This window comes from Plecotus auritus (assembly GCF_963455305.1).
Source record: "Plecotus auritus genome assembly, chromosome: 8".
NCBI lineage: Eukaryota > Metazoa > Chordata > Mammalia > Chiroptera > Vespertilionidae > Plecotus > Plecotus auritus.
This window is the reverse complement of record NC_137782.1, coordinates 26,302,864-26,326,684: the sequence shown is the minus strand read 5'-3', so window position 1 is coordinate 26,326,684 and position 23,821 is coordinate 26,302,864. Positions and strand designations below refer to the sequence as shown.

General features: G+C 43.8%; 1 protein-coding gene across 1 annotated transcript in view; it reads right to left on the bottom strand.

Annotated features, from left to right (window-relative positions):
- Window positions 1-5,360: 5,360 nt before the first annotated feature.
- Window positions 5,361-23,821, bottom strand: part of STK4 (serine/threonine kinase 4) — a 94,318-nt gene continuing 75,857 nt past the window's right edge. The window contains exon 11 of the mRNA XM_080686960.1: window positions 5,361-9,422. Coding sequence (XP_080543086.1) covers window positions 9,264-9,422 — 159 coding nt within the window. The 3' untranslated portion in view covers window positions 5,361-9,263. The remainder of the gene's footprint in view (window positions 9,423-23,821) is intronic.

Genomic DNA, 23,821 nt, shown 5'->3' with positions numbered 1-23,821 from the left:
ACTGGAAAAGTCGTAAGTTGGGGCTTCACATGTGGCCTGCAGACAGGTTTCATTTAGCTGAACAATATTTTTAGTATATTTTTAAAATGTGAATGCCTTTGGGTGAGGCATGCAGTCTCAGGTTCCCCATCGTACCCCCCGCCCCCACACACAGTCGCTCCTGTGTTAGCCCCACCAATAAGATTTACTTTACCCACGTTGGCTGTGATTTATTGACGTCTTATTAGATTCAACAGATTGAATGCCAAGCAAAATATATACTCCTGTGTCTTGAAGCTTACAGACTAGTGGGGAGACAGATTTTAATCCAATAATCACATGAATAAATAATAATAAGCTCTACTAAATACAAGAACTCTAAGGGCATATAATATAGCAGGGACCATTGACTGAGGTCAGAGAAAACTTTCCTGAGCAAGTGGACAGTTTAACATATAGATTAATAGAAATTAGCCAGTGAGGGGGTGGGGGGGGGGTTGCAGGAAAGCAGTGTATCCCAAGCAGAGGGAAGAGCATGTGTGAAGGCCTCATATCATACACAGGGCCTGGTACATAGGCTTCCCGATATAGATGGTTTCAGTCTCCAGATTGGAGCAGAGACTGGAACTGAGCCAAGGGGCCGCTCATGAATTGACCACACACACACACACACACACACACACACACACACACACACACCCCACACTGGCCCTTCTGCATGCTCACCTTGTGACATCTAGGCCCAGCTCTGCCCAGGTCAAGGCACACAGACCAGGTGGGCTGCATGCAACCACCCTCATGGTCTTGCTAAACACAGCGAGTAGCCAGCTAGCTTCCAGACTTTCTGACCCCACAGACAAGTCCCTAAAGCTGGTGTGGGGAAAGCTCAGGAGAGAATCGTCTGGCCTGAGTCTGGCATTCAATGAGGTTGTGTGTGGTCCTGGCAGAAAAGTAACAGCTCTCTCCCACTCCCATGTATCAATGTAGCCATTATGCAAATAAAGAGGCTGGGCCCAGGGACCTGTTTGTGCCTGTATGGAGCTGGCTGCCTGGCATGTTTTCTGGGTGATTGGGGAGGGCGGAGTGATAACATGGAGTGACTCAGAATCCCCATCTCTGGGTCCAGTCTTACACTGGGCACAGGTTGCAAGTGACAGGAATCCAGCTGGAACTAACTTGGTCAAAGAGGGAAGTTCACTAGCCTCAATCACTGAAGTGATGAACAATGGTTACAACTAGGGTTCTGTGGATACAAGCAACAGAAACCTTAAGAAAAAAATGAATTTATTGGAAGATGTATTCATTTTCTGTGGCTGCATAACAAATCACAAATTTGATGGCTTAAAACAACAGAATTGTGGTATTCTTTCACCATTTTGCAGGCCAGAAATCCAAAAATCAAGGTATCAGCAGGATCACACTGTCTCCGGAGGCTCTACGGGAGAATTCTCTCCTTGCCTCTGCCGGCTTCTGGTGGCTGCTGGCTTTGCTTGGCTTGTGGCTGCATCACTCCAAACGCTGCCTTTGTCATCACAGCCTGTGTGTGTCAAATCTCCCAATGCCCCTCTCTCATAAGGACACCTGTGATGGTATTTAGGGCCCACTTGGATAATACAAGATGTTCTCATCTGGAGAACTTAATCATTTCTGCCAAAGACCCTTTTCCCAAGTAAGGTAACATATACGAGTTCTGAGATTGCAGTGTAGACATAACTTTGGGACCACCATTCAGCCTACTACAGAAGAGTATCGGTGAAGCTCACCCAAAGGAAAGGCTGACTGACCATGCCTCAGGAAACACAGGAATGAGGGGAGCTCTAGGGACTGAAGTACAGGACTCATGAAACTTCTCTTTAGGACACTGTCATTCAAATGACCCTCCTCCAATCACCTTCTTTCCCTGGATCATTCTGCTCACAGTCCCCGTCCAAAATAAAGGGGAGAGATGTTAACAGGCAAAAGTAGTACATTTCCACTACATCCCAACTCTTGGCTGCCCAGCACATGTTCTTCCTAAACATGTTTTATAAATGTTTTTAACATAAGGAAACGATCTTTGCTCTCTGGGCCCTATTAATGTGATTTAACCAATGTAGTGGATCAGTTTGATGTCTTGCAGTGGAATCAGGGAATCAGTCTTTCTGATACAGAGCTGGGAGAGAACTCAGGTGTCCCTGAGTGAACAGGAAAGGAAAACTGTTACCCTTTCCAGCAAAAGGCTTCCAGTGGTTTCTGTATCTTGGAAGAGAGAATTAAAAGAAGAGATGCCCATAGCTCCAGGGGTGTAATATGGAGCACATATCTAGTACAGCAGCTAAAATTAGAATTGCCTCTTGATTAAAATACCCGCCCCCCATCAGTTTCCAAGACCCATCCAGTCTTGCGCTGGTCAAACAGGGGGTCATCACTCTCCAGGGTCTCTGGTGGGGGCCCTGATCTCTGCAGCCTCCTCAGAGATGTGGTACCACTGTTGAGTTTCTATTCTGGGACAGTGGCTCTATTGGATTCTGATGGCCTCCATGGGTCAGAGAGCCAAGTGGGGATCTTTTCAAACTATCACTCAGAAACTGGAGATAGAGGATAGCTTTGGGATCCCACTAGACCTCCAGTGACATGGAAAAAGGTCAAAACATTATTTTTCACATGATTGTGAGCCTACAGTAAGTAGTACTCTTCAGCCCAAGAAATTGATATGAACATATTAGCTCCAAGTCTTCATCCAAGGTTCCCTGAAAGATTTTAGTATTTGCCTTTCTTCAGCACCTGGTTACCCTGGTCCATGGCCACAGGTCCTTTTGGAGAAGGCAGAAAATGTTCACATACATCCACATAGCAGCAGTACAGCAGTCCTTCCTCAAGGGCAAATAGCGCATGTTCCATTCAAAGGGCTTTAGATCAACAACCAAACTCTTGGTATTAGGTATTAGGTGATGCTCTGCACTAGTCGTGGTGGCTTAACTCAGGGTGTTTGATTTTGCTTTAGAGACTATTTTTTTGGTTTTGTTTTGCTTTGTTTTTTGTTTTGTTGGTAATACAATCAAGTAAGAATTCAGTGGTCAGTTCTGATTAAATTTTTTAGAGTCCTCTAGCCTGAGATCATGACTCATTCAGAGCCTGCTGAATACTACAATGACCATTCCCACTTAATTTCTGAGGGTCAGATATCAACACCTGCTCTTCCACACCTCTGCACTCCCTCCCCTCTGATATCTGGGAGCTCCTTCACCCAGTACCCTTGACCTAGACTATCCTCAAAGCAAGGGTCAAGTGTTCTGGGTTCACTGAGGGCCATAGTTAGAGGTATTTGCAGGAAGGAGGCACAAATCAGATCCAGTCCAGCCTCCCAGCTTCAGAAATATTTGAATCCTTTCCTCTCTGATGCCAAGGAATTTGGGGCCTTTAATTTCCATTTCATGTGGGCCAACGATTGGTCCAAGTTTGCACTGGCCAACCCATCAGTTGTTAGAACCCAGCCAGCTCCTGGCCCGAGCATGGAGAATGCAGAACCCCTGGTACGTGCTGCATGTCAAGAAGATCAGCCTGGTCCAACATTACCTTTCCCCCTTCCTTCTTCAAGCACCACAAAAATCCATTCCCACGAATATTCCCCACATTTCTGATGGTATCAATTAACAAGTTTCTATACTTCTGCAAGGCTCCAAGATTCTTTCCTACTCACTCAGAGTCTATTTTTCACCCTCTAGGCCAAAACTGATTCCCACCTTCCAGTTAGGCAGCCTTGAGGGGTGGGGCAAGCAGGCACTTGGGAGCTTTCTCCAGTAGGGAAGGGTGGGGACTGCTTCCACCCAGTGTTTTGGATTGCCCCATGTCCTCTCATAGAGCCATTCCACTTGTCACTATCCCACGCTTCCTGTCGATGCCCAGCTTCACTGAAGTGCAGCAGGGCTGTGACCTTGGCAACCTGCACATGCATTGTCAACTTTCGTTTTGGAGATCTCAGCCCCACTGCCGAGTTATGAGATCCTTTCACCACGGCCATGGAAGTGCTGTTTCACTCTGTGCTCAAATTATTCTGGGCTTGCTTTGTTGACTGTCGCTTTACATTATTCTGTGCAATTAGAAATAAACATTCAATCCTCACCTCCTTGGATTGGACTCTGACAAAAGCTCCCCCTTCTCGAAGAGTCACATCCTCGGTGGTCAGACCATATCAAGAAACACAGGAAGTAGCCCTTGACCGTTGCACCCCATGGTCTGCTGGTGCCTGAGCCAGAGCATGAGCAGCAACCTCGAGTGTCTTGCCTCATGACAGCTCAGTAATTTTTAACACCCACATTCTCTGGAGGACACGTTGCCTGTTCTGATTTCTGTATCAGTCAGGAGTCGTTAGTTGCAAATAACAGAAGCCAGTTCTGGAAAACTTCAGCAAAAAATGAGTGCATGAGATAGCTACTGGCTAGGATTAAACAACCGGGCTCTGAGAAAGGAACAAGGGCGATATGGGGACCATGGTATTTAGGACCTATGAACCACCTCTTAGGGCGCTGTAATTAAAACACCTTAGGGACATCTGCCTCCATTCTATGTATCACTCTGCTCAAACTAGCAATTCCCTGAAGACTGAATCTAACTGGACTGGTTTGGGTCGCATGCCTATCACGTGGCTGGGGGAAAGAATGGAAGATCTGTCACTGACAGCCCCACCAGGACAGACAGCAGAGGAGTAGGACCTGAAGAAAAACAACGTTTCGTTCAACGTGGCTTTGCTGTGACATTGATGAGATGCCACAGGAACCTAACTCTAATTTACATAAATTAGCCTGTGGTAAAATTGGTTTAGTTATGCATCATTTCATTTAAAGTTATAGAACCTATTGACAATGTTAAGTGAGGACTGACTTTGTGTTTAAATGTAACTGAGGTTTGGTTTAACATCAGGTTTTATAAACAATTTTCTCACACCAGACTATTTGTATAGGCTGGTCTCTCCACCCAGGATGCCTTCTCTTCCCACCCTTTCTCCACTTGGCCATCACTTCCTCATCTTGTAAGTTCAGGATTTACCTTCTCCAGAAAATTACCTTCTCCAGAAAAGCTTCCTCGGACACTTCAGCAGAACTGATCATCCCTCCTCATGTGTCCAAAGGCTGTGAACTTCCTTCTGCCACGGCATTTCCAATGTGGTTCTTGTGTGTTTGACCGACTATCCAGCTGGTCTGCAAGAACTGTGTCTGGTTCATCTTTATAGCCCTGACAGTTAACTAGCTCAGGATCTGGCATACAGTAGGTATCAACAAAAGTTTACTCCCTATCCTACTACCTCTCCCCTGGCTTTGGATTCTAGAATAAACACAATACAGTCAATGTTATGAAGGTTCACAACACCGCTATCCGGGCTATAGATGGAGGATCTCATTTTTAAAAAGAGGACAGCCTTTATTTAAAACAAAGGTGTACGAAGAAGGAAGGAGGGAAGACAATTCCAACATAAAAGCACATAGGAAGCATCTCAAAAACAACAAGGCAAAGAAGGAAGCTATGTCTCATACATATACAAACTACTGACTTTGACTGATTATTTACATCCAAACCTTATAAAACAGCATTTCAAGTCAACACTTAAGCCAGTGTTATTAGTTTTTGTTACAAAAAGTTAAAGCTACAAACTTCACATTTTTTAAGTTGTACATCTGCAACAGCATTTATGCTTTTTTTTCCAAGTTGATCTGAGTACAAGCTGGTGGAAGAATTTTTCCCCCCAAACTACAAATAAGAACATGGATTCCAAAGACAATGAATATAATCCTGATGAAAACACAAACATAGCGCTGAAGAAAGGATGGGGTAGGAGGGTGTGGAGTGGAGAGAAACAGTTTTCCAGTAAATAAGGAGCTGCAAACTTTAGAGGCAACATGGTATGCTGGAAAGGGCACTGGAATAAGAATCAGAACTGAATCTGAATCCTGGCTCTGCCATATTCTAGCTATGTGACCTTGAGCAGCAGACTTCATCTCTCTGAGCCTGCTGCCTTATCTGTAAAAGAGGACAACATACCTATATCTCCCAGAGCTATTATGTTTGAAATACCTAGATCTCCCAGAGCTATTATGTTTTAATATGGAACTATTCAGCTTATCTATTTCTTCTTGAGTGAGTTTAGTACTTTGTACTTTCAATTAGTCTATTTCACTTAAATTGTTGAATTTATTAGCATAAAATTGTTCATAAAGTTGTTCATAATATTAGTCCGTAGGATCAATAAAGACCTCTCTCATTCCTGATGTTGCTAAGAGCTATTGAGTTTTAAATGGTATAATAAATTTCTGGCACCAGCTAGGGGCTAAATAAACATTACCTGGATCAGAATCTGTAGTCTCAAGAAGTTAAGGTTACAGTTCTTAAGTTGCTTCAGAGTATCGGTTGGTCTATCTATCAATCATCCATCCATCCAAACACTCATCCATCAATCCAATGGTTGGGAGAAGGGATAACGGAGAAGGAAAAATAGAAATTTGCTTCAAAATTTCTGATGAGGAAGCAGTAAAGATATTCTTAGAGAATTCAAGATTTTTTAAAGACACAATTAGGTGTGGGTCATCGTTTCTTAGAAGGAGAGAACAAGTAAGGGGCTAAGAGTTCCCTAGAAGTTTGAGTCACAAGTGCTTAAGCAATGACTGCCACTCGGTGCTCAATTAGTATTCAAGGAAAAACGTGACTAGGATTTGCTCCTCTGCCTTCCTATCACTGGAAAACAAGTGCCACTGGCCAGGAAGTGTATCTGATCCAAAAGACTGACTTCTGGCCAGGAAGTGTATCTGATCCAAAAGACTGACTTCTGGCCAGGAAGTGTATCTGATCCAAAAGACTGACTTCTGGCGGAGGACTGTGTCCAGCTAGACTGTAGAGCAACGCACTCTGTTGGACCAACAAGTTGGGTGCACACCTGCTTGACACAAAATGAACTCCAGATCAAGACTAAAGAATATTTATGGGGAAAAACTGAAACTTGTTTTACTTAGATCTAGCTTAGAAGACAGAAAAAGGGCATTGCTGGCCAAGTGCAAAGTCCTTTTTAAAAAAGAAAGAGGCTGAGGCCGGACTGCTAGCTAGCACAGCAGCCGGTGTGGGGGAGTGCCTGCTCCATGATTTGGTTTTTAAAACTCACTTGGCTGTCAGACTTGACTACTAATTCAGCTGTTTCCCAGCTTAAAAATGCCCGTTAAGAGTTAGTCTGAGTGAGAAAAGGTGGTCCTTTCATTTAAAAAAGACTTTCCCCTGTAAATGCTGGTCCCATACAGTGATGTTACAAATCCTGGTTCTATCACTTACTAGCTATACGGCCTTCTCCGAACCTGTTTGTCTATGACATGGAGATAAAGTCCTTAACTCACAGAGTTATTGTGAAACTTGGAGCTCACAGAAAGGGTCTACTGAGCAATGTGCCTGGCACATCATGTGGTCAATGAATGCTAGCTGCCATTTATTATTCCAGGGGGACCCTCAAATTGTCCTCTGTTCTCTGTATCTGCCACATAGCTGCTTAATTGGCCAAGCCCTGTAGAACAACTGGCTCTTGCATTTTTTAAAACTTGTTTTAATTGCAAAGAACAGAATCTGGCCACAGAAGAGGAACATTCCCTGCCTTTCCATTGATTTCCAGGTTTGAGAAGCAAAAGCAATTCTGGGGTCAAATTTCAGTGTCCTTAGGTGCAACCCAGGCACAGATCACTATCTGAGAAGAAGAGATATTTGAAAATAAAAACACATTTGCCCTTCCCAACTGTCTCCTCTTTGCCGTGTGACTAAGTGACAGGTGGCCCTGAGCCAACACTGCAAAAGGGCTCAGTGCTGTCTTCTGCGAGCCTTCTGCTCTGCTTTTGGCCTTAAATCTGCCTGCACGAGGCCTGTCTGCTATCCAGCAGATGGTGCAGAGGCCATGGAGTGGCTGACACAGGATCCGGCTTCCCTGGGAATCTCTTCACAGCCTCACCCATTGAAGGGAGAAAGCGAGGGCAAGTTCCCATTAGCAGGCTTACCTGGAGTAACTTAACCAAAACTGAACAGGTCTCTTCTCTTGGAGAAGGGGCTGCTCGGTTCAGTGACCGGGAGGGAGCAGCCTGAGGTCTAGCCCCAGCTCCCACTTCCACCTGCTTTGTGATTTTGGCCATGCTGCTTGCCCTCTCCAAGCCTCAGCCACACCAGATGACAGCTAGGGTCCCTTCCAGCTCTGGCTTCCACGTGTCTGGGTTGAGCCTCCTGGAGAACAAATCTTAGTCTGACATTCACTATCCCTTCCAGACCCCTTAGCAGTAAAATAAAAAAGTCACATATTTGAATGTGGATCACAAAATCAATGCCTGCTACCCGTCTGTAAGGAATGCAGTGCAAAATGCCACGCGTGTGATCTTCACATGAACAATGAGAACGTCAAAGCCCTTTCCCTCTGTGGACGGATCACAGCCCCGTGTTTGCTGGGAGATCTAGCAGGCCTGCCCCCTCACTGGGTCACGTCTCTTCTTAAGGCACTGGGCAGGATCTGTGCGGTGACTCGGGCAGTCGGGAGAGTGGAGGTGGATAAAAGGCGCTGAAACCACAAAGGCCAATTTGCAGAGAAGGCGCCAGGCTTCTCCTGGGACTCAAAAGTAAACACGACTCTCAAGGCTTTCCCTTGGACGCCACCAACAGCTCCAGGAGCCAGGGATGACCCACACAAGGCCGAAACGTGGTGAAAACTGGCCCGGACCTAATTTCTAAATAAGCAGCCCTGCAAAAGGGTGAGGTTGGCTCCTGGGAGTGGAGTGGCCCCCGTGGCCCCCAGGGTGCCTGCCCTCTGTTCCACAGTACCATCATCTTACAGAAAAGAGGAAACTGCTTAGAACTGTACCTGTACAGAGATGCCACCACACTGAGTGGGGAATCTAGTTACAATTTACACATATATGCATATTTATAGTTTTTAAAAAGTCTTCCAGAAAGAACAGTTGAAAGCTATTGGGAGAAGAAAAACAAAAGACAATGTAAAACTTTCCCAGCTATCATTTGACTAGGAGTCTCTGTTCCTGGGGTTTGAAACTCTGAGTTTAAAAGTGCCCACAGAAATCCTTTGAAATAATAAACCTGACCAATTGAGACACTCACACACACCAAGACATCTCGCTCGCTGACCAGCGAGGCAGCCCTTCCCTCTGGCGCACATTCCTGAGTTCACAAAGGTGCCGTGGAGAAGCAACGGCAGAGTGGTGGCTAACAAGCTTGAGCAGCGAGCGATCCGATCCTAGCTCACCGAAGGCCGTGTGGGAGTGGGCCCTCCCGCCTGGCCTGGCTCAGAAGTTCTGTTGCCGCCGCTTCTTAGCCTCAATGGCATCCAAGATGGGCTGCCGCTTGGACTGGTACTTCTGCCGGATCTCTTCAATTTCCTGCTCCATCATGGGGTCGAGGGCCAAGAGCCTCTTCCGAAGGTCCTCCACTGTCCAACTCTTAAGCTAGAAGAGAAGTGGAAAGTACAGTCACCCAGGGGGAAGGGAGACAGAAGAACATGTGATCACACCGAGTAGGGGTGGCAGTGGTCGAAAAGTGACAGTTCACTCAAATGACGGCATGCCTCCAAGCTTCTCTGAGACAATTTATTCCTAGAAGAGTTCCAAGTGCTAATCTCTTTGTGCCTTGACCAAGAACTTAATGAATCATACTTTCATCTCCCCTACCTTTTAAATTCATTGTTAGGCATTAAAATAACAGCGACTTGATGTTTGCAAACTAATGGTTGTCTCCTCGTTCTGTCCGACCCAGGAGATGGGCATCTGGACACCACACCAAGGAGACGATGCTGACTAAGGGGCAGATGCTCTCTCCCCAGCCCCAGGGTCTGGGCGCTGTCATACTCATTAATCATCGCTAACATTTATTGGGGGTAATCACACACCAGACCGCACTCTAAGCACTTCCTGTGGATTACCTACATAAGCGTCTTATAAACACAATCCAGGGTTGGGGGATTGGAGAAACCCTGTAACTTCTGAGATTCCATCACCCACAGAAGAAAATAGGACTCGATACATAAATTAATAACAATGGCTAGCACATATAATGCTTTATATCCATTGATTCATCTAATCCTTGAAGCCCTGTGATTTGAGCATGTAATTATCCCCAAGTTACAGATGAACAAGTGAACGAAGAGAGTGGCTAAGTGCCTTGCCGGTGTCCCACAGCGAGTAAGCGGCCGAGTCTAGATTCAAAACCGGAGTCCATGCTCTTGCTCTTAACCGGCATCGCAGGAGGAGCAGACTCCCAAAGCACAGGCTTTACAACCAACTCCACCCCGTTTAAAACACGGCTCTGCCCCTCGCAAGTGCTGTGAGACTCAGGCAAGTTGCCCATCTCTCCAGGCCTCCTCATCTACAGAAGTGGGACAGCAATGCCTCATCATGTTTCTCATTAGAACTGCTAGCGCGGTGCCCGGTAGATTGTGTGCTTAGAGATGGCACTGCGTGCGACAGCCCAGCCTCCTCACTGAAGCCCAGGAGAGCACCACGCTCCGCCTGTGTCTGCAGCTGCTGGGTGAGTGGCCTGGATGCCGAATGTATGGAGTCTTCACTGAACCCAAGCAAGGCCAGTCCTGGCTGGCAGAGGGGAATGAATGCAACATTGTCCACAGCAGGTGGTGATAAATTCTGTGAGCTCACAACCCTTTTAATAGGTATCGGTTTTAAGAACTCAAAAGGCTCACTCAGATCTTAGAGAGATTTATAGAATCAGCACCTCCCTCAGCCCCTTCCTGAGGCCCCAACAGGGAAGTGGTCAGGAAGGAGGGTGAAGGAGCCTTTCTGTCCCCCTTCCTTTGGGGGGGCGGGTGAGTGAGTGTGGAGTGCTACAGTGGCCTCCCCAGAAATGGTTTAGGGACCTGTCACCACAGGAATTTCCCTTGGCCCCACTATAGGGAAGTTGTCTGAGAAGTGAGAAAAGCCTAACAGTTCAAGACCAAAGGTCCTTTGTAATGTGAGAATGGAAAGACCCGAGAGTGTGGGGAAATGATGGGAAAAAATGCAACTTCCTTTCCAGCCTGTAGTTTTATACCATCTAGGAGGTTGGTGTTCTTGGCCCAGGGACACCCCAAAAAGCAATGCTTGCTTAGTCTTTAGCTTTTCTAATTCCTTCTGCAGAGAACACCCCAGCTTGAACTGTTGATACTGAATGTGACTGGTAGTTAAGGACTTCCCCTTTCAGATCACAGATCCTCAATCTCTACAGGCTGTGTAACCCTGGACAGACAACTTCACCTCTTTGAGCCTCAGTTTCCGCCTCCGGAAAAGACAATACCAGTTCCTCCGTCCTCAGGCTCTAATGAGGACTGGATGCGTTAAGGGTGCAGTGTTCTCAGAACTTCATACAGTACATACCTAGCAGATGGTAAGCATTCCAAAACGACAGTAGTTATCACTGTTATTTCTATTACTGTTGCTATTATTATTGTTAATATTATTAAAAAGACTCTATTAATCTCCATAAATAAGCTACTTCTGTAACCTCTGATCTAAGCCAGCATCAAACATGTAAAAAAGAAAATATTCTACACTATTTTGAGCTAACATGCCTAAGGGTTGGCACTTCCCCACAATGCCCATTAAACTTACTATGATTATAGTTCAACGAAATGTTTTTCATCCATCCATCCATTTGTCAAATATTCACTGAACACCTACTATGAGCCAGGCACTGTCCGGGGCACATAGGATAGATGGAAAGAGAATCCCTGTGGTGACAGGCATTGAACCACTTCTGGGGAGGCCACTGTTGCCCTTCATACTCCCTCATACCGCACCCCCAAAAGGAAGGCTGGAGTGTTTTCTTTTTCAGTGAAAATAAAACAAAATCGGTGCCCTTTTGAAGCTAACATTTTAGTGAAGTAAGACAGACAAATAATAGTTAACACAGTAAATTCCTCTTACATTAGAAGGTGATATGTGCTTTGGAAAAAGAAAAAAAATACAGTGAAGGAAGGGGAGTTGGGACCTGGGCAGGGAGACTTGCTTTTTCTCCATCGTTGGGATGAAGAATCAACTGCAGAATGAAGAAATGTGTGTTAGTAGAGCTGCACTGGCTTCCCAACTCGTTCTTTGACTCAAGGTAGCCCCTCTCCTCCGTACACCTGTCTCCGCCGGGTGAGAAGGGCTGCCTAGATGACCTCAAAGCTCTTTTTAGACTCAACGTCTCTCAAAGTGTGACCCGTGGATCACCTGCACCAGAACCACTTGGTAAAAATACAGCTTCCTGAGCCCCAGCCCAGAGCTATTTGATCACACAGGAGGTGAGGCACAGGATTGCATGCTAAGGAAGCTATTCAGGTGTGTCTTATAAATCCTCATGTTTAGTAAGCATGATTCCCCATCTTCCTTCTTGTTTTCCCAGCAGCAAAATTCTCACAAAATAACTGGCCGGCCTCTGGTGGAAAGCTTCTTCTAGGTTTCTGATGATGCAGCTTTTTTGCCCTTGATGCTAATCTGAGCACCAATGACCTCCTCTGCTTTATCTCAGCCACCTTCAGACCAACTGACTTGCCCAGAGGCCTTTGGGGCTTAAGTTACACCTGACCTATTAGAACAGAGCCAGCCAGTCCCTACTAATAACTCGGTCACACCATCCAGATATGGATTTTTCTGAAAACAAGCTGAGAGAATGGTTTTATGGCGCCAAGTATAGCATTTCACCTTCCTGGTCATTGGTAGCATAAATACATTTCAAGTGTTTTTCTTGTAGTAAAATAACCGTGGTTCTACAGTTTTGATACAGCAAATTCTCAAATTGGCCATGTGGGTAGCTTGAGCTGTTGTCACGAATTAATGGAAATGCCACCATTTAGTATGTCATCTATCCCCCAAGGTTTAGAGCGCTCTCTGTACTGTGACTCTCACATTTACATCTCTAGACCAAAATTCTCCTCTGAACCTCAGGCTCACATGTCCAGATCAGATCCAACTAGACATCTCAGTCCCCAATGACCTCGTGTAAGTTGGCCACTTATCACATCTACAACAAAGCTCTGGAGTCCTCCCCCTTCCTCACTCCCCAACCTCCTCCCTACTGACGAGGCTTCCTCACCTCAGGGTGCTCAAGTCAACCCAATTCTTCCCTTTCCCTCACCACACCCCTGCCCATGTCCAATCCTTCAATCTAATCTCTGAAATACTGGTACAGCTCCAATCCAACCACGTTTCTCATCCAACCCCTCAAATCAGGCCCCCATTATCTCATAGCAACAAACATAATTAAACATAGAGAAATGGCTTAGATCACTTCACCCTTGTTTCCTACTACACTTAGAATAAAACCCAACAACTCACCAGGGTTACAAAAGCCCACATCTCCGGCCCCACCGGCCTCTCCAACTTCATCACCTACTGCCCATCCCCAAACCTTTGCTCAGGACCCTCTAGCCACACTTTATTTTAGATCCTCAAACAGGCCACACTTTTTCTGGCCTCAAGGGAAATTATCTTTCTGCCTTGATGGCTCACCTCCCCCCTGCGCACTCCCCCCTCCCCCAACTTTGTCCTTGTCCCTTAGGCCTTAGCTCAGAAGTCCCATTCTCTGGCCATTTAATCTAGAAAGGTCGTCTGTTTTCCATTATTCTCTATCTCAGCCCCAAGTTTATTTCCTTCAAAACAGCCATGGCACCTTGTAATCATGCTCATTTGTCTCTCTTACTAGGATGAAAGTTCCACGAGGGCAGTGGCTTTGCCTTGTTCACTATGCTCAGCATGCCACTGGCTGAAGGAATGAATAAAGCACCCTTTGTTCCCAGTCAAACAATAAAGGGAGCCACAGAAATCAAAGCCGCGGCTTCCCTGGAGCACCACCCCTGCGAGATGCTGGGCGAGATGCAGAGAGGACTGGGTGTGGAACAAGGAGTGGTTCCCTCAAGGAGCTTCCGTTCCTCACAGCATTCTTTTGAAGGAAGTCTTTGCTCATTTGATTAAAATTGCTATGTTTTATACTGACTGATAAGAAAGCAGGTTTCCAATCTTGGCTTTGTCAGCAATAAAGGGCATGCCCAAATTAAAAAAAAAAAAAAATTTTTTTTTTTTTTGAAAAAAAGAACTTCTACTACAAGAAACACACATTAGAAAGAATGAGATAATCAGAAGAATAAGACAAAATGAATGCCGAGCCCAGAGCCACAGGCTCATTACTGAAGGTGGGTTGTGCTGAAGAGAACAGACCAAACACAGGGATTTGGGCTCTCTTCCAGGGAGAGGTCACAGAAGGATGGAGAAAGTAAAATATGCCTCTTACTCATGGTCATTTAGAATTCCCTGACTACCTGAGAAAATGGAAAGGGTGGGCTCCCAGTGTGAGAGAAAGCACTGATGTTTGAGGTCGCTTTCACTCCTGTCTAATAACCGCCTAGACTGCACCCACCATGGCCTGTGGCCCTGACGGATGTCTGCCACATGTCTGAGCAAGTAAAGGTAACACATATGCAGATGAGATTTCTCTGAAAATGAGGTCTCTGAAAATGTTATATCTAAAGTAGGCATTTTTTTTTTTCAATCCGAAATTCAGCCTTCCTCGGTTTCAGCAGGATACAATGCTGTCTTACTACTGATTCTACACATAAACACGGAAGAAATAGGTTAATTATGTGAGCATATGCTGTGCGTTCGGCATAGAGCAAGCACTTTTTGTCTGCCCTATTTCACTTAAGCCATCTGTAAGGTAGGCACCATTATTGTTCTCCTTTCACAAATGAGGCCAATAAGGATAAGAGTGGGCAAGTAATTCCCCCAAAGTGAAACAGCAAAGAATTGGAAGAGACTGTAACCACCACCACCCGAAGTGTTTCTGGAAATGGGTCCATGTTAGTGGCAAACGTGGGAAGGCTGATACTACATACATCTGATGGTCCTCACATTAAACAATGCCACTGCTCAGCAACGTTGGTGACATCGGGAAGTCATGTGACCTCTGGATTTGGTTTCCCCATCTGTGAAATGGGTGAATGATCTGCCTACTCGCTGCCCTTCCTCATGTAAAAATACCAGTGCCTGGCATGTGCCTGCTGAAGTGCAGTGACTCAACTCAAGGTGGCTGAACATTATTCAAATCTAATCAACCGACTTTACTGGCAGCTCTACTAGGCCAGGAACACTGTTGGGCAACAGCTGTTGGAGAAGCACACAGGTTTAGGGGCAAGAGCACTGGCTTCGAGTCAGATGGACCTGGGTTCATGGGAGCTCTGCCCTTGGCAGGTCATCTAACATGTGCCTCTCCTTCCCCATTGTTCAGTACAGGACAGCAGGGAAGCTGTGAGGCCTAGAGGTATTGGTAAAGTATATGACAGTGTCTGGTGCACACCAGAATGAAACTGGGTAAATTGGGAGCTGCCTCCTTAAATCCTTTTCTGGAAAATGGAGGACACAAGTGAGTAACAGAAACAGTGAGTAAGCACTGAGCTTGATGTGCTCTACATACAGTGCAGGACACACAGCATACACAGAGGTGTTGCTAAAGAACTGTGTGAGGAAATCCCACATCCGATAACCTGGTTTGTGTCCTAACATAGCAAAATCCTCAGATTCTAGCAACAGCACGAATACAGAGGCTAATGGGAACAGATTTCTTCTCACGCTGCTTTGCAACACTGAATTCTGAATTATACCGTGTCAGTGTCGGTTGCACAACTGGCCGGGAGAACAACTGAGAAGATCAGGCTGATATTTCATCACAAGTGAGAACTCAAAGAAATGACACTATTAGCCTGGAAATCAGCAGAGTCAAGCTAAACTAAGCGTATCAGAATGTACAGCAGGGCTTCACCTGCCTTGGCTACAGGCCCATATGAACAAACAGGTCTGGTCCTCATCCCAGGTACAGGGTTTGGACCTATTTCAAAGTTCAGCTCCTCTGCTGCGAGAAACTCTCACCTCTGAACTCTATTATGCAAATAGCATCATGAGTTGTCCCTAAAAAACAACCAAGAAGACTTGCCAAAGCTTTAAGGACAAGCTTCAATTCAGCACATACTGAACTCGAGCACTCTCTATTCTGTGCCCAATGTCACAAACAAAATTTCTCAAACACATCATTCCTCTGGACAGGTGAGTCAGGCTGATGCTCTGTCACAGGTAATGGTGTGGCCAACTTAAGGAAAGAACACACCTCTGGCATTTAGCAAGATGATAAGGAAGCTTGATAGAAGCTAAAAGTCAAATGAAGCCACAACACGCCATTCCACATCTTCAACACCAGCCCTTGAAGGTTAGCAAAAGTGCAACAGAGAAAATGCTCGAAAGTTGTTCTAAAGGCATCTAGGGCATTGATTCCGTTCCACCGAGGATACCCTTTCTTGTCTCTAGGAGTGGGTTCTAGACGGGAAAGGTGACTTTAGTAGAGTCCCAGGTGAAGCAGTAATCTTTCAGTGGATGAGTAAGCAGATAGTCAAACAAAAAGCAAGGAAGCTGACCGGTCAAATCACAGCTGTGCAGACTAAGTAAGCACCAAGCCAGACCCTTAATTTCAAAAGATATTGCTCCTTAAATGAACCTTGTGCAAGTTTTAATGAGTGATTTCCTCTGATTCAAATTACGGTCATGCCAAATTTTGCTTCCATCAGGCCCTTATAAAATCTTCCTAATGCTTCTCCAATAAGGAAGAAAAGTTGTAAAACTATATCAACTAAAGATTACTTCAACTCCATTTTGAGTTTATGATGATTTCAAATCAATACATAGAATTGTTACCAGAATACCAACAAAAGAAAACATGACTGCACGTATATAAAATATGTACCAAGAAGACTGGAATGAAACGCAGACCTCAAACCTGGGTAAAAGCAAAGAAACCTGTCTGCCAGCAGGCCTGACGACAGTGACAAGAGCTCTGACACGGGTCAACTGACTGGCCTCAACCAACCCGAAGACTGAATCCAGAGAGGCTCCCAGCTAGCGAAGGGAGGCTCGGCATGTACAGTGTGCATGTGGCATACACAGAACATGATTTGATAAATGGTGTAAACAAAAGACAAGAAGCAAAAGGTTTTTTTTCTTGAAACAAAGAGGTTTTACTGTCATATATATTGCTTGCATACTTTTACTTACCTGTGACTTATTGAGAACAACCCTCAAGTTTACACTGGCAGAATTAATTTCTGAACTAGTACTTTTGCATGCTTAGCATTTACTCCATCTCTGCTCAGGCATGAATTTCACAACTTACTCGGACTATCACAGTGCACCTGCTTTTTGTTACTGTTGTTTTGTTTCTGTTCTGTGAGCTTTAGAAAAGCCTTTGGCCAAAAGTAATAAAGTTTTGACCAAACCCAGATTTTTTCCTTCCCTCATGACTCTGGCTTTCCACAGCAAAAACCCATAAAAACTTTCATACCACCAATGCAAGAGTACTGGTTGTCACAGGGCGTTGCATCGCTACTGTCCAGCATTAAGTCTTTAATTATAAAGATGTAGTGAGTTCCCGCTCTGTGTCAGACACCTGTGCTGGGCCTGGAGAAGGCATCAGGAGGGGTGGTAGGGGAGTATTAAGGAAGGGTGTGTACGGGACAAAGTATATGGCAGGATTCCTTTACACTAGAAGTGTAGATAAATGAGGTAGGTAAGTTATGAAAACAAGCTACAATCTGGCATTACTAAGTGCCTAATGATGGCTAGTATTAATGAGAGCTAGCTTTAACTGAGTGCTATGTGCTAGGCATTGTGCTCAGCACTGCACACGATTGTCTCATGTAATCCTCAGAATAGTCTATGAAATAAGTAGTATAATCCCATCTCACAGTGGTGGATACTGAGGTTTAGAGATACAGGGATTTGCTCACAGCCCTAAAGCCAGTAAGTGTAGGTGGCTGAGTTAGATGTGAGTCCCAGCATGTCCAGCTGTTAAAGCCAAGCCGACTGTGTGTCAAGTCATCACGTGTTATAGGAGTTGAAAGAAGGAAGCATCCCTGTGGTCAGAGTCTCTGAGAGAAGGATCTTACCTTTTTAGACATTTATAATACAAAGAATGGATGCACTCTCTAACTCAGGGAAAATCTGAATTGTAGAATTTTAAAAAATAAAACACAAATCTTATTTCAAGTAATGACCACACTTGAGATACAGGGCGCTAATAAAATTAGGTTAAATACAGGGTGGGGCAAAAGTAGGATTACAGTTGTGAGTACGTGAAACAATTTATTCTTGTATTATAATTTATTAATTATTGTATTATTTCCCATTCAAACAAATGTAAACCTACTTTTGCCCCACCCTGTAAATGAAAGGATTTATGAATGCATATGTCAATAATAAATAGCCATTCAAAATATGGCAGATGCCATATTTCCCCACAACGCCATGCTTCTGCTGAATAGAATTCTCTGTCTTTGGATAGGGCAGTGGTTGGCAAACTGCGGCTCACAAGCCACATGCAGCTCTTTGGCCCCTTGAGTGTGGCTCTTCCACAAAATACCACGGCCTAGGCGAGTCTATTTGAAGAAGTGGCGTTAGAAGAAGTTTAAGTTTAAAAAATTTGGCTCTCAAAAGAAATTTCAATCGTTGCACTGTTGATATTTGGCTCTGTTGACTAATGAGTTTGCCGACCACTGGTTAGGGAATGCCCATCCAACCCCCCAGCCCAGCTCAAACTCCAGTTCCTCTTTCTCCCTGACTGCCTTTTCCTTTCATAAAGTGGGGGCTACCTACTCTTAAGTCTAATATATTTTCAGTCAGGCCAGCAGAAAAGAGTTCTCAATAAATATATAATAAAGAAATATATGCTTAAGCTTTAAGCCCTTACTTGAAAAATGACCTTTTACTGGGTTTCCTCAATTATTAGTAAGATGCTGGACTTTCAAGAAGCTTTGAAAATCTATAATCAATACATAAGTCTAATAGTATCATATACATTTGTTAAATAAGGTTCTATCAACTGGTCTAAACTGATCCATGCATGCCCAAATCAAAATGAATAGCTCGTCCAGTGTCATGATTGCAATAAAGCTGTAAGAAAAAATGGACATAAAAAACATCTCTAGTCTTGGTTGCTCATGATTGCTTTTAGAGAAAAATTCTACTTTAAGGGCAGCTCTAAATTGGTTTATAAATTTCACACTTACGGAAACCAAACTGTGAGAGGAAAATTTTCAGAAAGTTAGCAAACACAGAGCTTAGAATAAGTAAATCTCCGAGGATAACTGAAAATGTTTAAAGAAGGCAGAGCACAAGAATAGGGCAGAATATGATGTTCCTGATATTTGAAAGGACTGAAGAGTGATGTCAAAAGTATCAACATTCTTGCAGTACTATTAATCTTTCAGAAGATGGAATACCTAAACAGCAACTGTACCGAGCTGCTGTTTTAACACAGCTTAATAATTCAGGAAAGGAGCTAGCTGATCACGTAAGAATCCCTGCAAGCGGTGTCTCTGTACTTGCTCGGGCTGGAAATTTCCAAGATAACAAAAGGGCCAGGCTTTCCCCTCTCATCTTGCCAAACAGAAGAAGCCCAAAGAATCCTAAGCAAATCTGAAAGCTACAATACAAACTGATCCCACTTTACTTAATAGAGGGAGTCTTAAAAGGTACCTTCTGACTAAATAGGATCCAATTTAAATACACTAAAAGGACAAACTGCTTACAGAAAACTAGTTAAGAATGCAAATAAAATTCTCTGAGTAAGCTATTTTGCAGGCCTAAATTTTTACAATTTGGACTTGCTTAAACTGGGAAAACTTGTAAGCACTCAATCTCTGGAGAGTATATAAAAACCTCTGTAAATAAGTCCTACTGCTGGAACACTCATGCAATGAAGGGCCAGAGATTTACCAACTAAACACTCCCCACAGTGCCGGAAGCCAGTTCCAGCATGTCATAATTACAAGAGTTTTATCAAAAGGTTGATGAAACTTGGGGGCTCAACAAGGGCTGAGTCATATATGTAATCACCTGTTGGAATGGCTAAAAGGCACTTCCCCCAAACCTGAATAGGATGATTGTTTGCTGCCAGACAGCTCAGGGCATCTTAATCTACATGTTATTGCCTCCTGTTGGCCAAACACCTGAACAGCTGTAGGCTATTCCCCAATCTGACAATGCTTCTGTACCCTATCCTTTGAAGTGTATTATCTCCACCTTGCCTTAGGACAAATTGTGTTAATAGAAAGCAAAGGTCCTGAGACAAGGAAAACTAAGAACTTAGAACTTTAGCTCCTTTAGCTGAAGCTCCTCTGACCCCCAATGCCTTTCAAAATTATCTTTTGTCTATGCAGGGGTGGGCAAACTTTTTGACTCGAGGGCCACAATGGGTTCTTAAACTGGACCGGAGGGCCGGAACAAAAGCATGGATGGAGTGTTTGTGTGAACTAATATAAATTCAAAGTAAAGGAGCGGAGGGGAGAGCAAGAGAACCCTCCGCTCTTTCAGCTCCACGGGCCGGATCCGGCCTGCGGGCTGTAGTTTGCTCACGGCTGGTATGGACTCTTACATAATCTACGCACAGCCTTTCTCCAGATTGCTATCCCCTCAATAGCCTTTGAGAAAAAAGAATTCTGCAAAAGAAGCAGGTAAGTTCTATCTACAAGGCATGTCAGAATTTTTCTGCAATGGCTATCAAATCCTGTCAAAAACTGAAATCATGTCTAGATAGGGTGGTGTGGTGTGTGTGTGTGTGTGTGTGTGTGTGTGAGAGAGAGAGAGAGAGAGAGAGAGAGGGAGAGAGAGAGAGAGAGAGAGAGAGAGATTTTTTTTATTCTGCCAGAAACACATAACTGCCTAATAGGGATTTTTGTCTTTTTTTTTTTCTGATTTAAGACTGTCTAAAAAAGATGAGTGTATTCCTATTCTGCAGAAGTATTAATATGTATATGCCCCAGATACTTTGGGACAGTCCTTTATTCTTTTCAACAAATGTTTAATTGGTATGAATAACAAAGGTGATTAATTTATGACATCGTAATACTCTTCAAATGTGTATAAATTCACACCAGAAAAAATTCTTTGTAAGAACCATTACCTAGTTTTTTGGTTCAGAAAGGATGATCATCATCTTCCTAGCAGTGAGCTCACCTAAGCTCACAGTTTAAAATGCTTAGCTTCTCTGATATAAGACTGTTCTTTAAAATTTGTATCCTAATTATTTTCTATAATGAACTAGCATCATGAAGAAAGAAACTAACTCCAATCTAGGGTCTGACAGACGGCTTGGAATCTACAATGACAGGGAGAGCGTAGAAAAAAGAGAAGAAAATTATGTTAATAAATAAATAAAAATATTACGAACAGAGAGAGTATATTAGTCACTAATTTATTATCTCTTTGCTCCAAATGCACCTTTCTATATATTCTCTATGATAAACAACAGAATCCCTTTCCGTACTTCTTCAAAGTCTGGCAGCCCTGTCAACATGGACACCAGAGCCCCCACATAGCTTGCCCAGACCCCCAGTGTACACCCATGTCTCTGGCTGCTGACTGACTGCTTCTTGCCGGCACTCCCGAGGATAGCCTATGGCTTGCCCAGAGCCTTTGGGCCACATCTGGTTTAGCCAAATCAGCGAACTCCTCTGCTATGCCATGGGCTGAACCCTACCTTCTCCACTGAGTTCTGAACCCCTGGTAGTTTGTCCTTCATTGGGTATGCCCCGCAGTCCTAGGGAACCATATAGTTTCCCTCTATCTTAGCTATTACTCTTTTCTCACAGTTAATAATTCCTTGTGTTAAACTTCTTCTTCTTTTTTAAAAAAATATATTTTATTGATTTTTTTACAGAGAGGAAGGGAGAGGGATAGAGAGCCAGAAACATCGATGAAAGAGAAACATCGATAAGCTGCCTCCTGCACACCCCCCACCGGGGATGTGCCCACAACCAAGGTACATGCCCTTGACCAGAATCGAACCTGGGACCCTTCAGTCCGCAGGCCGACGCTCCATCCACTGAGCCAAACCGGTCAGGGCCCTTGTGTTAAACTTCTATTTAACCTGCTGTGTGATTTCTATCTCCGGACTGGACCCAGACTACTACAGGGAGGAAGAACACAGTGAGTGCACAAGAGCACATGTTTGTCCACTAACGGAAAAACTTCCAAAATGCACACCCCAAATAAAACCTTAAATATAAAAAATACCCAAATAATTTCAAATCCAGAATACTCTGGTATGTTTATTTGCAGGCCAAGTGCAAAATTAAAATGCTCTCATTTGATCCCACTGAAAACTATATTAATGGTGAATAGATAATTTGTGGCATAGACAGAAAATTGAAACTACTCAGCAAAAAGAAGGAACAACTGCAGATACATGGAACAATATGCAGGAATCTCAAAACAGCGTGCCAAATGGAAGCAGCCAGGCACAAAGGACTGTAAACTGTATGACTCCATTCCCATGGCTGTGTGGAAAAGACAAAAGTATAGGGACAAAAACAAGGTATGAGGGAGCTCTTGGGGATGATGGAAATGTTCTATATTTTGATTATGGTGGTATTTATACGACTGTATGCATTTGTCAAAACTGATCAAACTGTACACTCAAAAGGAACAAATTTTATATAAATATATAAATTAAACCTCGACAAACCTGACTTACAAAACACAAAAGTACGTATCAGAAATTGTAGAAGATAGTTCAAGTAAGACTTAAAGGGAACAGCTTTACATGCATATATCAGAAAAGAGAGATGACTGAAAATTGTCCAACTGGAGGGGAAAAGACCCAGAATAAACTCACAGAAAGAACATAAATTCATGAATCCAAAAGCAAGGACCAACAAAACCAAAAGCTGGTGCTTTGAAATGATTGGGAAAAAAAAAGGGGAGGAAACTCATAAATTTGATCAAGAAAAAAAAATATTAGAAATGAAAAGCAAGCTAGAATTACAGATATTACAAATTTTAAAATCCAAAATTTTATGCCAAAAGTTTTTAAAACTTAGATGAAATCAAGATTTCTGGGGGACCTCTAGGTTTATCTGGAATAAAATCCTAAAGACCATGGACTAAGAATTCTGGACCAAAGGGCAAAGCAGGATGAGATGCAGTGTTAAAATGTGTACTTAAAGGACAGAGCCGCAGAGCAGGAAATAATCTTGGAAAATAGAGGCGGCCATGCTATTACTGAGCAGAAAGAAGTGCTTCTCCTGTAAGCAGGAAAAAAGGACTCGTTAACTCCCAATTCCCAGCTCTGGCAACGTGACAGATTATTTAGCTCACTCGCAAAACTTCCTCCTGAGAAAGAAGGGGAAATCTCCACGGGACAGAAACATTGTTTGTATGCCCACCTCCTTTTCTTATAATGCTAACATTGGTCTTCCCAGTAAATCAAGAAGACATAAAGAAAGGTAGGGCACAGGGAACAGCATTTAAAGGCCCATTGTATAATGATTACATAATAACAATAAGCCCGCATTTAAAATCACTTATTAACCATTATTAGCCAGTCACTATGTTAAGCACTTTCTTGTATTATCTCATTTGCTTTTCATTAAATCTTACAGCTCTAATTATTAACTTGATTCTAGAGATGGATGGAACATTTTAGGTTTATAGAATTAATCTGCCTGAGGTTATCAAGTGGCAGAGATCAAAACTTAATCTGGCCCTGGCCGAGTGGCTCCGTTGATTGAAGCGTTGTCCAGTGCACTAAATGGTTGTGGGTTTGATCTCCGGTCAGAGCACATACCTAGGTTATGGGTTCGATCCCTGGTAGGAACACATACAGGAGGCAACCGATTAATGTTTCTCTCTCACTGTCTCCCTTCCTCTCTCTCTCTAAATCAATAAAAACCATATCCTCAGGTGAGGATTTTAATAACCCTATATAATAAAAGGGTAATATGCAAATCGACTGAAGACCGATCGCTATGATGCGCACTGACCACTAGGGGGCAGATGCTCAA